At 33.6% G+C, this 16,896-nt stretch overlaps 3 protein-coding genes across 4 annotated transcripts in view; 1 reads left to right on the top strand and 2 right to left on the bottom strand.

The window, feature by feature from the left end:
* PFK4 (phosphofructokinase 4) overlaps positions 1 to 3,750 on the top strand; it is a 7,705-nt gene extending 3,955 nt beyond the window's left edge. For both annotated transcript variants that reach the window (XM_089783893.1, XM_021431543.2), the window contains 6 exons: positions 759 to 888; positions 1,028 to 1,068; positions 1,290 to 1,514; positions 2,044 to 2,092; positions 2,854 to 3,008; positions 3,282 to 3,750. In XM_089783893.1, the coding sequence (XP_089640019.1) occupies positions 759 to 888; positions 1,028 to 1,068; positions 1,290 to 1,514; positions 2,044 to 2,092; positions 2,854 to 3,008; positions 3,282 to 3,449 (768 nt within the window). In that variant the 3' untranslated portion in view covers positions 3,450 to 3,750. The remainder of the gene's footprint in view (positions 1 to 758; positions 889 to 1,027; positions 1,069 to 1,289; positions 1,515 to 2,043; positions 2,093 to 2,853; positions 3,009 to 3,281) is intronic.
* Positions 3,751 to 5,186: 1,436 nt separating this feature from the next.
* Positions 5,187 to 6,754, bottom strand: LOC110418741 (ethylene-responsive transcription factor ERF107-like). Its single transcript, XM_021431545.2, has one exon. It carries the CDS (start codon positions 6,320 to 6,322, stop codon positions 5,462 to 5,464), a length of 861 nt encoding a protein of 286 aa, XP_021287220.1. The 5' UTR covers positions 6,323 to 6,754; the 3' UTR covers positions 5,187 to 5,461.
* Positions 6,755 to 11,099: 4,345 nt separating this feature from the next.
* On the bottom strand, positions 11,100 to 12,292 carry LOC110417794 (ethylene-responsive transcription factor ERF105-like). The gene has a single exon (XM_021430326.2). It carries the CDS (start codon positions 12,180 to 12,182, stop codon positions 11,370 to 11,372), a length of 813 nt encoding a protein of 270 aa, XP_021286001.1. The 5' UTR covers positions 12,183 to 12,292; the 3' UTR covers positions 11,100 to 11,369.
* Positions 12,293 to 16,896: the final 4,604 nt, after the last annotated feature.

The raw sequence follows: 16,896 nt of genomic DNA, 5'->3' as shown, positions 1-16,896 counted from the left end.
TGATGCTATACATAAGCAATGAGAACAACTAGAACAAAGTTATCACGTTGACAACAGTGAAAGTAACCTGGAACAAGTGGCAAGGTTCATGGGTTAGTTTCACCTTTGGGATGTTCTGGAGAGCTTGACTTGGTGCCTCAAATATGGAGGTATTTAAGGAGTCCTTTTGACCTTTCCTTGAAGTATAAGTGTTTCCCCCTTTTCCTTCTTCTCAAGAAACACGTGACACATTGTGAAATGTCATTGAGCTCCATTATGTTATTAGATCGAAATTATCCACCCATCATGCAATATATGTAGACCATTAATGCATTATTCTCATGATGAAGGTGTTCTTCTCTTAATGGACGTAGTCTTCCCATCATGCATGTGTTCCTACCATGATGGCCACTAAGCACTTTTCTGAGTAACCACTCCTACTTGATCTATATATAGAAGGCTTGACAATTCATTAAGGAGAGGAGAAATGCAATGAACTCTCTATCTAAGTGACTCTCTCAAACTCTCTTTAAGCTCTTCCTAGATAACTAGCTCTTTTACTCAACCATTTCCATCTTATTCTCAACCTTGCTCCATTGTTACACTTTTTCTGCCTTGTTCTTAAAATTTATCCATCACCTCCCGCCACAAGCACTCAGCACTTCAAGGACTGCTCCAATCTTCGTCTTTGTCGCCTCCTGCACATCTCTTTCATATACAACTTTGGAGGTGGCAATCTTCGGTTTAGAATGAGGAATTATTTTTTTGCCTGGTTTCAGGTGATCGACAAATCATTTGGTTTCGATACTGCTGTCGAAGAAGCTCAGAGGGCCATTAATGCTGCACATGTGGAGGTGGAAAGTGTGGAAAATGGCATTGGAATTGTCAAACTCATGGGCAGATACAGTGGTTAGTGTCTTGAACATTATAGAGCATCTATGGTATAGGTGACTTTCTTTACATCTATTTATTATTCATTTAGGTAATACATATAATGTGTGTGTGCGTGTGGTGTGGCTTCCATACTTCTTAACTATTAATCATGCAGGTTTCATTGCTCTGTTTGCAACATTGGCAAGTCGAGATGTGGTAAGAACTTCGTCCCATTCTTATGATAAATCCCTCTGAATGTTAGATGACTGTGTACTTTCTTGCCTTTTTTTTGTTATGAATACTTGGTATTTCTCTATTTCAATCTCCCTTCAGTTCATTTCATTTGAGTAAAGGATAAAGTATAAGATATTGTTCAAAATTTTCATGTTTGCTTTGCTGATACGAGTGACAATGTTGTAATTTTTTACATGTAACAGGATTGCTGCTTGATTCCAGAATCTCCATTCTACCTGGAAGGCAAAGGTGGGCTCTTTGAGTTTATCGAAGAGCGGTTAAAAGAGAACAGGCATATAGTTGTTGTGGTTGCAGAAGGGGCTGGGCAGGGATATGTTGCGCAGAGTATGCATGGAATTGATGAGAAAGATGCATCCGGAAACAGGCTTCTCCTTGATGTTGGTCTGTGGTTAACTCAAAATATCAAGGTGGGGTTTTTGGACCTTGAAAACAAGCATTGAAGTGGTGGCAACTGACAATTGTAATTGATATTCCTTTCTTGCATTTGGTGTTTAATTCTATTTTATATAATTATATATAGCAGTTGAAGTTTTAAGTTATATATAGAAGCATTGATCCATGGGTTAGGAAAATCAGACAAAAAAAAAAAAGTGTTGCATCTTAGTGATTAACCACAAGAATATCTTAATGCATTGCATCTAACATTCTTGTTTGAGTTGGTAATTTTTTATGGAGTGCCGAATGTTTTCTTATTGGGGTAGTCTATTTTTGTTTTGAAAACATACACTTTTCCTCCTTGAGATACCCAATGGAAGTGTCTCGAATGTATTAACCTGATATCTCATGGGTGAAATGTATGATTTTTAAATTTTGGAGGAAACTATAAATGATGCTATGTTACCAAGAGGCTTTTGGTAATTAACCCTTCTCATTGTTCTTCTCACCTTTGTTTTTACCATTTCCCCTTAATATATTACAATACACTTCATGTTGCAGGATCACTTTACTAAGGAGCGGAAGATGGAAATAAATATGAAATACATTGGTAAGTTCCAATACAGATTATACTTCTTATGTTTTGCTTTTCTTACTAGAAAGCAATAAATCCTAGCCAGCATCTAGTTATATCCCATCAGGATGCGCTAGAAAACATCAAGTACAAATACTTTTGCACCCGCCTCCTTGTCCTTGTGGCTAGTGCAATCTTTTTTGGGTGTTCTAATTTTACCACAAGAAAAATCCTTAGATATGCATAAACCATATAATGCAAAAAAGTTATGAATATGATGTTTGGTGCTGCTATCACTTGTTGACAAGCACCTGAGAGTCGTAGAATTTCTTTTTGATCTGCAATTTGTCAAGGTGGAATTCTGGATATATAAGCACAATGTGCTTAAACACTTCACACAGATTTTTCTGTTTGTTCAGTTGTACTTAGCACTTTAAATGGTGCCTTATCATTTAGCAAAAAGTACTGCCTGAAAGGAAGGGTAAGAAATGAAACTTTTAGATGAATTTCAGTTCATGAAACCATGAATGTCAGCCTTGTAAAAACCTGTTTTTCTATTGGTGTCATTTACCGAAACTTCTGTACATTAAGGGTTGTCACAAAGAAGCTGGTTTAAATAATCTACCTGCATGAACACCAAACTTCACACGAGACTTCTTTGCCTTTTAAGAACCTTTGCTTGTGTTTTATATTGTGTGGAAGTTAGTGGGCAATTTTTTCCTGTCCTCTATATGAGAACTATTTTATCTGTTTTTTCCATGCAGTAAAACTAAATTTGTTTATCTTTTACTTGCCAGATCCAACATACATGATACGAGCTGTTCCAAGCAATGCATCAGACAACATTTACTGCACTCTTCTTGCTCAAAGTGCTGTGCATGGGGCCATGGCTGGGTATACAGGGTTCACAGTTGGACCTGTGAACAGCAGACACGCCTATATTCCAATTTCTGTAAGCTTTGGAGCTGTTAATGCTTTTAGCTTTATTTTGAAATTTGATGATTTGTGCTTGATTTCTAATTGCATTTATTTTTTGAAGTTAAAAGGTTTTTCCATGAACTAATTTAAGTAAAATTCAACTACTTCTGTTCCTACCTTGCAATTTACAAGGCCCAGAAATATGAAGATAGATGCTGTTGTTGTGGCCTAGTAGCTACCATGTTTTCGTACTATATTTGGCTTGATGTCTAACCTTGAATGGCGTGGTATGGTGTTCCTGTTTCAGCATGTTACTGAGACTCAAAACACAGTGAAGTTGACAGATAGGATGTGGGCTAGACTTCTTGCTTCCACGAATCAACCAAGTTTCCTCAACTGTGATGAAGCAATAGGGGGAAAAGTGTGTAAAGACACCATTGACTTGATCAACAACATGAAGATTACGTCTATTTAGAATTTGATGGATATAAGCTCAGATGCAAACAAGTCATTGTAAGCTTCATCCATTGCTTCTAATAATTCTGCCAAAATCTCTTCAACCGCAGCATGCTTCTTTATCCGTCATTTAGCTCCTATCTCCGTCCTTACGTATTTGTTCACAATTTGGGTTTGTATTGTATCGCAAGCATTTGCTATCATAATGACCCATTGCCAATATGTTTGTAAATTATATTGAACAAGAATTCTTTTAATTTCAAAGTTTATCAACGCAGAATATTTCAAATATATTAATCGATTCATCTGCTATTGATTAATTGATCTCACACTAGAATTGCTTCCTCTCATTGCATGGTTTCTTCTCTAAAATATCTCGGTTTGGTCCCTTGCGATGCTAATTATCGTTGTTGATTGCATGCTTTCCATGTCGGCTGAATACTTGGAGCTTCATGGGATGATTTGAATTCAGGAGGGCACTGCATATTCTGAATTATGGATAGCCCAATCTTCTACACAGCAAGTTAACAACCTTTGAAATATTTTGGGAACTGAAACCAATCAAATTTATGACATCATCTGAATAAAAGCTGGATGACGATGATGATGTTTGACAGAGTAATATCTGTGGTGTCTTTGGCATAAAGTCATTGGCAACTTGCCTGGCCGTGTCTATCATTTGCAACTGGTTAATGCACCGTCGGCTGTAGCTTGGATTGGGAATAGGGGCGTACTGAATATGGGGACAAAACTCTGGCAACTAGATTCATGAGGGGTCCCCCTTTTGCTGCAACTTGGTGGCTGGGTTCTATCGCTTTCTGATTGGAATCATAAGGCTGTATGCGATGTACCCCTCAAAATTATAGAATGCACCAACGTCAAGAAGACGCGGGCCAAGCTCTCTCTCCACATCAACGGTGGCTTTTCATTTCAGCTAAATGCTCCGGCTTGACTTGGTTTTGTCTGCACCCTCGTTGTCAAAGCCAGCTTTGGGGTTGGGGTAAGTTTTGCATTCAGTCATTGAAAAGATCTAGCAATGAGGTAATCTATTTTATATGTTTTGCCATTTATTGTGCATTTAAGTCAACGTTTTAATGTGTATATATATATATATATATATAGTTTAGGTGAAAACGGTCATAATCTTCACTTGGGACACAATTACAGGGAACCTAATATCACGGGATAGTCTAGCTTCTAACTTCAACTCATGATCACAACCATTAGTTCAAACTTGAATTGCTATAAACTCTTTGAGAAATTGTTTTTGCTTTTCTAAACTTTGTAAGAGTATTGAGCTTTTGCCACTAACATCTTTGGAGTATTATTATAGTGGAATACTATTAATTTCGTTTTCAAACATATGAACATCCTTGTGTGAAATTAGACATGTTCATGCAGATATTTGATAGGGTAGAAATTTGAAACTTGGGTTCAGGTCAAATCCATTTGCCAGCTTGATTAAGTCTTTGCAAAAGCAAACTTCAGCCCATAAAATATCTAGAATTTTATAATGAATTTGCATTGAAGTTCCTGCATATTATGACATCATCTTGTAGGACTAGCATTTGTTGATTTCATTGTCATGGCATTGGACAATACTCCAGTCCTCCCTAAAACTAAAACTCATTAAGCACAGCCGATAAGTGACCAAGAACAGCATTGTGCCACATTCCTCTCCACAAAATCTTAACTGTCTTTTTTTTTTAAAATTTAAAAAAATTATATATCAATTAATAAATTAAATATTCAAATGATTTGATTATTTTATTCTTACATTAACATTTTCATCCTAAAAACATTATAAATTGTTCGTTTCTTTCTTTCTCTAACATTGAAGAAAGAATACAACTCCAATTTAAGATTTTTCACTCCTGGTAATCACTAATAATCAAACTCAAAATGAACTTGCAAAGGAACCAAATATGATACAACTTTTTGTCATAGTGCATTTATATTCGATGTGATTTGGACATTAATCATCGGCCTTACATTACAACCTATCCTTATTCGCATTATCCAACTTGTCTTCTAGTTAACGGTGACAGTTGGGTTCTGATAATCAAGCTCACCCTCTTCTTCCTTCACCTCCCAAGCCAGCTCAATACTTTCCGGTGACATGACGTCACATTCCGGCAGCTTAATTCCCTTCACTCTTCTCCTTTTCCTGCCCGTACTGGCAGGTGGGCCAGCCTCTCCGGCTTCCAGTGGAAAGTTCAATATTGCTTTGTGACCCCTCATTTTAAATGCTGCACAATCATAAGCCTTGGCAGCATCCACATCGCTTTCGAAAGTACCTAACCAGACCCGACTCCCCTTCCTGCTCGGATCTCGGATCTCCGCAGCAAACTTGCCCCATGGTCTTCTCCGGACCCCTCTGTAATGCCTCCTCTCTTCACACGGTGACACCTTTGGCTCCAGATTAGACCCTGAAATGATTGAACTCGGAGACTCCAAATCCATGACTTCAGGTTTTACGTTACAGCTGAAGATTTCAAGGATTTGGTTATTTGGGTCGGATATGGGAGAGTCATGTTCTAGTTCTGGAATTGGGTTTTCTGGTTTGATGCTGGGTTGCAGTTGAGAGAGACCAAAATCAAGGCTAGAAATAAAAGCATCAGCGGAGGCAAAGTCTCCCAGAAGGTGCTGGCGAATGAACTCAAGTGTTGTTGATTCTTCAATGGTGCCCATCTTTTCAGAGTACAAGGGATTTATGAAAGCGGATGAAGTTGGAAGTGGGAGTGAGATATTTATATGGGGAAGAAAACGTTCATGTTTTCCCCACATTGGCAAGGGCCCTGGAAATTGACACCCTTTACTTTCTAGAGTGGGACTCGTCTGAAATTTATTGTTGGTTTTGGGTTTTGTCCACAGTGCTGGGAGAGAGAGCATGATTTTGCACACGGTTTTCACCCAAAGTTTCTGTGCTGGAAATGGATGATCTTATCCTTTGACATTAATAAGGCAAACATGGGGACCCTTCAAAGAGAAGTTCCAAGTTGGTGCTAGGCACATATGAAAAAGATTGTCTATGTTTTATCTTATGTCCTGGGACCTTCCAACTTGTGCAAATGCATCCATAGGCAGCAGCTGTGGTGTAAAGGGGGTTGCATAAAGGTGTGGACATGTAAGATATTTGGAGACAGAACTGTTTGCAACTGGATAACTTGGAGGGCTCCACAGGCAACTAACTCTATAAAGGTTCTTGTCATTTTATTTGGGACCTTCATCATGAATTTAGGTGAAAGATGACCAGATGCAAAGCTATGTGAAGCTGTTATCTGCTTCGGGCCAAGGGAAAGTTGCTCTGCTACTTGAAAGGACCCTCCCCCAATCACCGTACAACGTTCATGCATCTTCTTGCAAGGTTAAGATTTAATCTTTGACATTGATGTAAATGTTATTTGTTGGAATGTTTATCCATAGTAATCTATTATTCCATTACTAGACAAGCAAAGTATGAGCTTCACTGTTCAAATTAAGACCATTAATGAAGTATGAAAAAGAACCAACTGCACTTCATACGCTAAATGGCTACAAGAAGACTGCGATATGTTGTTCTTAGGCTAGGTGGTTTTTATCTATTCATTCCAGAATCAATAGATCCATTCATACCTTGTTTCTCATGGTGTTGTTCACTCGAGCAAGAATACCAATACTAAATTGGTATTTCTACAATCTTACCTACTCTCTTAACTTTATTAAAGGGATTAGGTGTTAATATCTGGTACAAATATCTTTTATTAATCCACTTGATCCCAACTTGTAATAAAATGATTTTTATTTTTATGACTATTATTATTAATTTCATTTGATTCCAGTTTCCGGATGACATACAATAAGCAGTGGATATCCAAAGGTAAGATTCATTGTAATTCTATGCCATTAAACTCTTCCAATTTACCTAGTTTATATTTAGGTGGCTCCATCTGCCTTGTACTTTTATGCAAAAATTGGCCTCATTTTATCACATGATTGGTGTACTTTTGTCCACTTGTAACTCTTCAGGAATTTTTTTATTGAAAAGATCCTGGAAGAAGCCCAAAATTAGGATTGAGATTATCCTGCAAATGATTTTTACTAGCACAGCTTGATGTTCTACTTTAAATGACACCCTTATTTCAGAGACATATAAGACTAATTTCAAAGCTAAATTTTCAAAGTGTAATTGGATATGGACATGTGCCTTTGACATATATATATATGCCATCCTAAAATGTTGTGGACTTGAACCCCTGTCCAGACTGGAGCTCTTTGTACTGAGAGAGCAAGCCACCTATATGCCATCAGGTTTTGGATTTTCAAGTTTCCCGTGCACGTGATTGACCTTAATCCAATACATTGAAGCTCCTGAAAGAAGTAGCATTTTTTACTAGTATTGTGTTTTCAGTTTTTTTTATAATGTCCCTAATTAAAATATATTATAATGTTTATTTTAAATATATATTATATCATCTGTTTTAAAATAAATCAATTCAATGTAAAATTGTAATAAAATCACATTTTACCGTAAATGAACGTAATTTGATTACAGTAAAAAATGAATGCAATCTCATATTACACAATATTGATTTGATACTTTTTCTTTTTTTTTTATTTGAAAAAATGATAAAAAATCTCTTTTAACATAATCTATCTTTCTTGATTTAACATTTTCAAGTATTGGCAAATAATAGAGAAAGTTTTGTACGGTGGATCAATATAATAATTTTTTTATGGATTTAAATATATTAGTAATATATATAATCAAGTATAACATTTATAATTCATACAAGAAAATAGACAAATCAATCAATAAAATTCTAAAATTTAATTTTTATCACTCTAAAAATTAAAAAAATGAGAAACAATTTTAAATTTTTGAAAAAAAAATCTATAAAATTTCAAAAACATAGAAATATTTTTTTTAAGAAATTCTAAAAAAAATTTTAAAGGCCATAAATAATTTTTAATTGTTTAAAAAATTCTAGAATAATAAAAATAGAAGTAATTTTTCTTTTTAAAAAATTATAAAAGATTTGAAAATCCACAAAATAAAAAATATATTTAATGCTTGTTTGTCTTGGCTTTTTTTTTCAGCTTATTTACTTTTTAAAAACAAAAACCAGATCAAACATAAATTTTGAAAAACTCTTCAAAAGAAAGTAACTTTTATTTTAAGAATAAAATTTAAAAAAACAGAGCTACAAGAAAAACTCCTATAAGGAGCTTTTTCTTCTTCTTTTTTTAAATATTAGAGAATTTTTATTTTTATTTCAAAAATATCTTCATCTATTAAAAATAATTGTAATATTACCCTCTCAAAAAAAGATATAACCAAAATTATAACTTATAAAAAGAAATTTACCAAATAACTTCAACTTAATTCTAAAAGCTATTATTTTTTATAAAAACTTCATAATAGCTTTTAAGTTAGAAAAAAGTTAAGCCAAACAGACTCTTACAATTTTTGAAAAAAATAGAAGATATTCTTTTTTATACTCATAATTTTTAAAATTATAAAAATTATATCCTCTTTATAATTTTTAATAAAATTTTAAAAATAAAAATTATTTCTTTTTAGCACCAGTTTTTTTTTCAAACAAATCTCTTTTTGGTTTTTTATTTTTTATTTTTGAGGAATATTTTAAAATAATAATAACAATAAATTTTAAAATTTTCAAAATTGCTAACAAATATTAATTTTAACGAGGATTTGCCATGCTTGGTTATTTGTTGAATTTTTTTTTGAAGAGAATAAAAATTTATATTCGAATCATCCGCGAAAAACAAATCCCTAACATGTCATATATCAAAATTTCCTTAATTCCAACAGTGGAGAATGAAAAATCAAAAAGACTTCCTCTAACTTAAAGCCCTTGTTAGCCATGACATATGCTAACCTAGTACCCTTCACTATTAATATGGCAAATCTTAACTTCCCAATAACGAGTAAGTAAACTACGTATTGCATTAATCAAATTGGAGTAAGGAATATTATTAGTCCATAACTTCCGGCTACTCGATTGAAAATTTTCCAATCAAAAGTATTAGGAATAAGGAATAGACCGAAATTACTTTGAGGCAATACTTATAAGGCAAACTGATTTTGCTACATGGGCAATCATGCAAAACATGCAATGTAGATTCTTCTTCAACTTGACATTGAGGGCAAGTCATCACATTCACCATATGTCTTCGAGCTCTTTCTTTGTTAGTCAATAGACATTCTTGCAGACATTGAAAGAGGAATGTTCTTATTCTTTGAGGGGTCGTTCCACTGCCATGCTAGTTCCATACCCCACTATTTAACCCCCCATCAAATAGTAAAACTCCTCTTAATATCTCATGAGCAGATGCTATTGTGAATTTTCCAAAAGGTGAAATTGCCCAATACGGTTCATCTGGCCTTGTCAAAGAAATAGGTGGAAGAGAGTTCAGTAATAAATCCAGTTCCACTATAGGTAATAACTTGTTAATCGACTCAAATCCCTCTTTCTATTCAGCAGTTCAAATTCCCTTACACGACTGTTGTCCACCAAGTCTATTCCCATCAAATTGGCTACCTCCCTCAAGAGACGTTCTCCAAGCCAAACATCATGCTAGAACTTTACCACGCATCTGTCACCAACTAACCAATGTATGTGGGTTTTAGAAGTCTCCCAATGTCTACTAACAGATGACCAAAAAGAAAAGGCCCCAACTCGTCTTACACAATTCGAAATGAAACTCGAGTACATGTTATACTTAGCTCTCAACAATTTCACCCATAAAGCCCCTAATTTGGTAACCAAATACCAGCACGTTTTAAGTATGAATGCATCATTCATTGTTCTTGGACACCTAATGCCTAAACTTGTTTCATTCTTAAGCTTGCATACATCTTTCCAACTCATCAAATGCACCTTCATATTATTTGAATTCTCTTCCCATAAAAATCTCCAACATAAAGCTTCAATTCTCTTACATGTTTCCACAAGAGTGGACACTATCTGCATTTTATAATAAGGGATGGTGGACAAGATAGATTTAACAAGCCTAAGTCTTCCTACATAGGACAAAGTTGAAGTTGAAGCCTTCTAAGAACTCAAGCAACTTTGGACTTTCTCTTCCACATAGTGGAAAGAACTACCCCCTGTATCCATGTAACAAGGGAACTCTCAGATATTTTCCAAGATCTGTTGAATAAGACTAATACATTAGCAAGGTTTCCACTAATAACTTGTTGATAAGCACTTAATTACATTTCATGATCAATTCTTCTGTTTTTTTTTTTTTGTTTTACAATTGCCCAACTAACTTGATCATCTAGGCCACTTCTTGATTAAGTATGAACAAAATTCATTTTGCTGAAAATGGGATGAAACAGCGGAAAACTTTTAAGTGCTAAAAAAGAATCAAATGTAGCAAATGAAATTGAGTTTAAACTCTTTGGTGGAAAAGTAAAAGAAAAAAACAAATACTAATCTTTCAATTTGAAAGGGAAAGCCTTTGCAATAATTCCAATCACCAGGCCGCCACACGGTTCTGTATTTCCGCAGCTTAATAATTATTTAATTTGTGAATTTTTAAATTTCAGGTATCAAATGATAATTTCATTATATTACATAATCATATGTGTAGGTAATTCATTATTAATTTTACATATTTATTGTTACATATTTTGTAATAAAGAAAACGTATATTGATATAACTCAAACACACAATGATGGCAAATTTCATTAAACAAATAAAAGAACAAATACAATTAATTCAATAATAAAAGCTTAAGCATTCTTTGTTTAATGCTCTAATCTACTTTATGCACAGTAATAATTGATCCGCACCCCTTGAATAATTTCTCTTTGTTAACAGTTAAGTTTCCTTTTGCGGTGTCTTTCTTGGATAGTTCAACCGCCCACGTCAGCAAACTATTCCTCCTTCGGTAACCGGCGGCTGAAACCGGTCAAAGCCTTATCCCTTACATAACCGCAAGCCTCGAATACCCAAATTGTGGAGATAACGGAGATAACGGAGGGATACTGAATATTCCCTTCATATCTTCACTATCCCAAAACCCCGTCCAATTCGACGGCGTTAAACATATCCCCGGCGTTGCAGTTTCCGTCACGGTTACCGTGTCCTTCGTCACCGGCATCACCACCTTTTCCTCCATCACCTCCTCCCTTTTCACCCCTTTACTCGTCACGCTTTCTTCCTCCTCGTTCTCCTCTTTCTCTCTTCTCCTTTTCCTTGAAGATGAATCCTCTGTTAACTCAGGCTCTGCGCAATTTGATTTACCCGCTTCAAGAGGGAAGTTCAATATGGCTTTGCTTCCACGTAGCTTAAAGGCAGCTCTATCATAAGCTTTTGCAGCTTCTATGGCGGTGTCAAAGGTTCCAAGCCAAACCCTTGCGCCTTTTCTGTTAGGGTCTCTAATTTCAGCTGCGAACTTGCCCCAAGGTCGTCTCCTGACACCCCTGTAGTGCCTTTTCTCGTTAGAGTCAGATTCAACCGGAGCTGGGTTTGAGCATATGTTAACTTTTGCTGGTGGAATTTCCAAGTTTATAGAAGGACGACGCTGGCTTAGAGTGGATTGCTTTAATTGGTTTGGGCTATTGATCTGTGGCACCTTGGGTACTTTTGTATCAACGGATTGTGGGATTTGATTGGTGGCGGAGACCCTGGAAGTACAGTTATCGAGATTGGAAAGAAAGTTTTCCATGGAGGCAAAATCAGTCAGGAGGTGTTGCCTGATGAGTTCCAAGGCTGATGTCTCTTCAGGAGATGCCATTTGGGAGAGGCGGTTTATGTATTCTAGAGAGAAATGGAAGTGAAAATTGGAAACTTTGGGAATAGAGGTTGGAGACTAGAGAAGACTGATTTGAGTGGAAAAGAGGGAGTGTGGTGGTTGGTATATAAAGGGGAGGAGAAATAGTTGATAAAACGAAGAAGAGGGGATTTCACACGAGCTTCCAGGATAGACACTGGAAGCATCCTCTCTCCAAAGTTGATCTCTTTCGTCAGTCCTGGTGGAATTTTATTTCCGCTGGAGGGTCCCATAATTTTTACAGACTCTGCTTCCAGGGTGCTTCTACCCGTAATTAAAGAAGGAATAAAGATTTAACACGTAAAGATTCTCTGGGTTATGATTTCAAATCTAAGCAAATAATCCCCAACCCTGTTCTTGTCTTTAGCATGAGAGATTAGTTTCACTCGAGAACTGCAGTGACCGTGATGACTGTTAGCACGTGCCGTGGACTTCAAGATTTAGAGTTTTCCAACTTTTGGGCTTTATGCCTATCTTTAGCTTACTGATAAGAAATATTATAAGTTAAAGACAGATGCACCCTTTGACTGTGATCATTCAAAACTATGACCGTTTTCAATGTATGTAGACTTTTAATTACCACGTTTTTCAAATGTAATTATTTAATAAACCAGTCAACAATCAAACTAAGAGTTGAGGACTCTTAAGAGGAGATTTCAGCTTAGCCAGTTTGTTTGTCAACTGTTATGATTGCTCCTCTTTCCTCAGTTTGTTTTGTGTCCTGCCGTAGGTTGTTTCTAGTATTACTAGGGTCTTTCATCTTAAATTTAATATAATATATATATATATAACAATTGTCATAAATGTTAAAAAATAGTATAAGAAAATAGAAAAACGGCTTGATATGTGTTCCAATACACTGTCTTCTAAAGTTGTTGCTTATTATGAGAATTTACAAACAATGTTATTATTTGTCAAGATAGAATAAGTTTATTGTAGAATTTTTTGCATGAATGAAGTTTGGTTTGAAAGTATATTCCTTTTATAGATATTGAAAAGTTGTCTTATTAATTTTTAAAAGATGTGTTTGTTGAAATGTTGAATAATTAATAAACGTATTTCAATAAATGTATTTGAAAACACTTCTCTTTATTTAAGAGTTATGTTTTAATTTGAATAGTCACTTAATTTGAATAGTCACTTAATTTAAATAATTACATCTAAATAAGAAAATTTTATTACAAATTATTTAACAATCTCTCACTAGTTTGTAATATTAATAATACTATGTATAGTTGAAAGTATATTAAAGATTTGAACTTTCTATTAATGTAAAAATTTTAAAGTTAAGATGAAGTTATTGGTATCACAGCAATTGAACCACAACTCTTTATGTCATAATTAAAAATGTCACAGCACATAGCATTATTTAATTACTTTAAGATTCTACCAATTGCTTTAGCACTTATATGGCCTTCTACTAATCTTGGTTTGGGGGGTTTTTGTGGCTGTGGCAAGCTTGTGGAATGGTGTTGTCTTGATGTTTGGAGGGATGGAGTTAGATTCAAGAAGGGATGTTTTATTTGGCGGAAGAATGTTATGTGCCTTAGGTTCTTTCTCTTGGTTGTTTATGTTGTTTGAATTTGGTTTTGCTTTTTGGTTGTGGGTATTTGTTTTGTGAGGCAGGATTAGTTGTATCTTAGGTAGCTTTTTCTTTTGTAATTCACGCCTATGTTTGTCTTGAGGCAATTCATTGGTTTTTTCTTTTCTAAACCTTCATGGCCAAACAACTACTAATAGTCGGTGGAGTGGTTGTCTTTTGTTAATTGTACAAGCCTCTTTACCCAAGCCAGTTGACTCCGTTGTTGGGAGTTTCAAGCCAATAAGGCCACAGACTTGCTTTGCATACCAATTGGCTGGTTAATAAATTCAATTTCCAAAAAAAAAATCCTAATTTCATGAATATTTACAAGAGTAAACCATTTTAAACTCTTGAAGTGGTACTACTCCAATATCCATATAAGTGAAATTTGTAATTATGCCCCTATTACTATAAGTATTTGACATTTCCATTAATCTCATCTTCTGCTAATAACAATCGCACTGAATAATCTAGAATGAGACTATTTGAAAATTCTAAAGTGAGGTTATTTAATATAAAAAATTCAATATATAATAATAACATATGGTAGCTTGTTATTACCTATTTAACTTTTATTATTAATTTTACTAATTCAAAGTTGGGTTTCCATTACTAGTGTTTTTAAGTCAGAGGTTTTAACCTCATTCTACTAGAAGTTGATTTTATAGCCTCTTTGGTTAAAGTTTTGGTAGGTAGATCAACTAAATTCTTGCAAGATTTAACCTAAACTATTGTTCAAATGCCATTTGAGATTAATTCTCTTTAGGCATGTCGTTGACTTATATGTCTAGACTTTTCATTCTAAATTTTACTAGGAGCTACACACACTATAGCCTCACTATCACAATATATGAAAATGGCTGGCATCAATTGTAGTCACAACTGTATATCTAATAATAAATTTTTCAGCTATTTTGCTTTTTTTCCTGTAATTGCTAATGCTAAAAATTCATATTTCATTGTAAAATGCGTATACAAGTTTGCTTCTTAGGTGCCAAACTAATTGCACCACCTCTTAAGTTAAAATCCATCCTGATGTGGATTTATTGTCATCAATACTAGTTATCCAACTAGCATCAGAAAATCTTTTTAAAATATTAGGACACCCATTGTAACGAATTTCTATATTTTTTATTTTTTAAAATATCCAAGTATTCTAGTGATAGCCTTCCAATGATCTTTGTTAAGTTTACTTATAAATTTTGAAAGTTTGCAAATGACAAAGGTTATATCCGATTTGGTATAATGTGCAACATACATTATGCTGCCTATGACACTTGCATATTTTAATTGTGCCATAACTCTTTCACAACTCTTAGTCAATTTTATACTACAATTATAAGGAGTATTAAACTCTTTGAAATCACATTTTGATATCTTTTGATTTTAATTCTCAAGATTGTATCAACTTTATTAAAATCTTTCATGTTAAAAATTGAAGTTAAATATTTATTAGTTTCAACAATTTTGAGCATATTTGTACCAAAGATCAACAAATCATCTACACAAAAACGTATGATTACACCAAAGTCTTTTATAAATTTAGAGTAAATACACTTATTTACATTATTATGTAGTACTATCAAACTTTTCATGCTATTGCTTTGGAGTTTGTTTTAGTTCATAAAGAGATTTGATTAGTTTATAAAGGTTCCTTTCATTTCTAAGAAGTATAAAACCTTCAGGTTACTCTATATAAATTTCTTCATTAGGACCTCCATTTAAGAAGACATTTTTAACATCCATTTATTATACATGTAATTTATGAATAGATGCTAAATACAAAATTGTTTTTATGGATGTTATTCTTGCTACTAGAGCATAAGTATCAAAATAATTAATGCTTTCTTTTTGTGTGAAACCTTTAGCAACTAATCTAACCTTAAAGGTTTGCACCGAATCATCTATGTTATATTTCCTTCTAAATACCCATTTGCAATCTATGGGTTTTGATTTAAGAGGAAGATCAACCAAAACCCATGTTCTGTTTGATAAGATTGAATCTATTTCATTATTTATTATTTTTTTCCAAAAAGCTACATCTCTTGAAAAAATAACTTTTTTGGATGTTTTTAAATCATTTTCAACATTTAACAAAATAGGTATCTTTTTATACACTTTGGTTTTACTTCTTTTCATAATGAATGTTAATGCTTACGAGTCAACAAAATTTGAATCTAAATGCTTTCTTTTTATGACTCTTTGACTTCTTCTCGACCCAATTTGAGCATCACCGCTTTATCTTTTACTGGATGTATCATGAGAAGTCATATAACTTTAGTCACAACTTGGAATTAAAACATTTTGTTCATAATCGAATTTATTATTAGAGTTATATAAAAATTTATTTTCAATAAATTCAATATGTACAAACTCTACAATAACATTTGATTGTAAATATAAAATTCTACATGCTTTAGAGTGTTGAGTATAGCTAACAAAAAAGTCTTTCATTGCTCTAGGTCCAAGTTTTATTATCTACAATTTAGGAATTTTATAAAAGACCAAGTACCTTCGCACTTTAAGATATTTTAAGTTTCATTTTTTTCCATTTTATAGTCGGAAGAAACACTATTTAATATATGACATGCTGTTAATAAAGCTACATCCCATAAATTGTGCAATAAATGTGTATTCAATAACATAGTATTTGTCTTGTCAACCAAAGTTCTATTTTTCCTTTCAGCTAATTTATTTTGTTGTGGTCAATAAGGAACACTTTTTTATGTATCAAACAATTTTATTCATATAAATTATTAAATTCTATAGAAAAATATTATCCTTCTGTATCACTTCTAAAAATTTTAATTTTCCTACCTTTTCAATTTTTCACAACAGAATTATATTCTTTAAATTTTTGAAAAGCTTCATCTTTTGTTTTAATTAAATAAATATAAATAAACATATAATAGTCATCTATGAAAGTTATAAAATATCTCTTTCCTTCTCTAGTTAATTTTCTATTTAATTTGCATATATCACAATGCACAATATCTAATAATTGTGAATTTCTTTCCACACTACGAAAAAGTTTCTTTGTCATTTTTGCTTGTATGCTTCATATTTTTCTAAGTGCTCATGTTTGCATGCAATATA

The sequence above is a fragment of the Theobroma umbraticum genome, unplaced genomic scaffold (genome assembly GCF_002168275.2).
Source record: "Theobroma umbraticum cultivar Fairchild unplaced genomic scaffold, ASM216827v3 scaffold_50.0, whole genome shotgun sequence".
Taxonomy (NCBI): Eukaryota; Viridiplantae; Streptophyta; class Magnoliopsida; order Malvales; family Malvaceae; genus Theobroma; species Theobroma umbraticum.
The sequence above is the reverse complement of the archived record's forward strand: the minus strand, read 5'-3'. Positions and strand labels throughout refer to the sequence as shown.

Coding starts and splice junctions, on each gene's coding strand:
- LOC110417794 (XM_021430326.2), bottom strand. CDS start 12,182: ATGGCATCTCCTGAAGAGACATCAGCCTTGGAACTCATCAGGCAACAC.
- LOC110418741 (XM_021431545.2), bottom strand. CDS start 6,322: ATGCTCTCTCTCCCAGCACTGTGGACAAAACCCAAAACCAACAATAAA.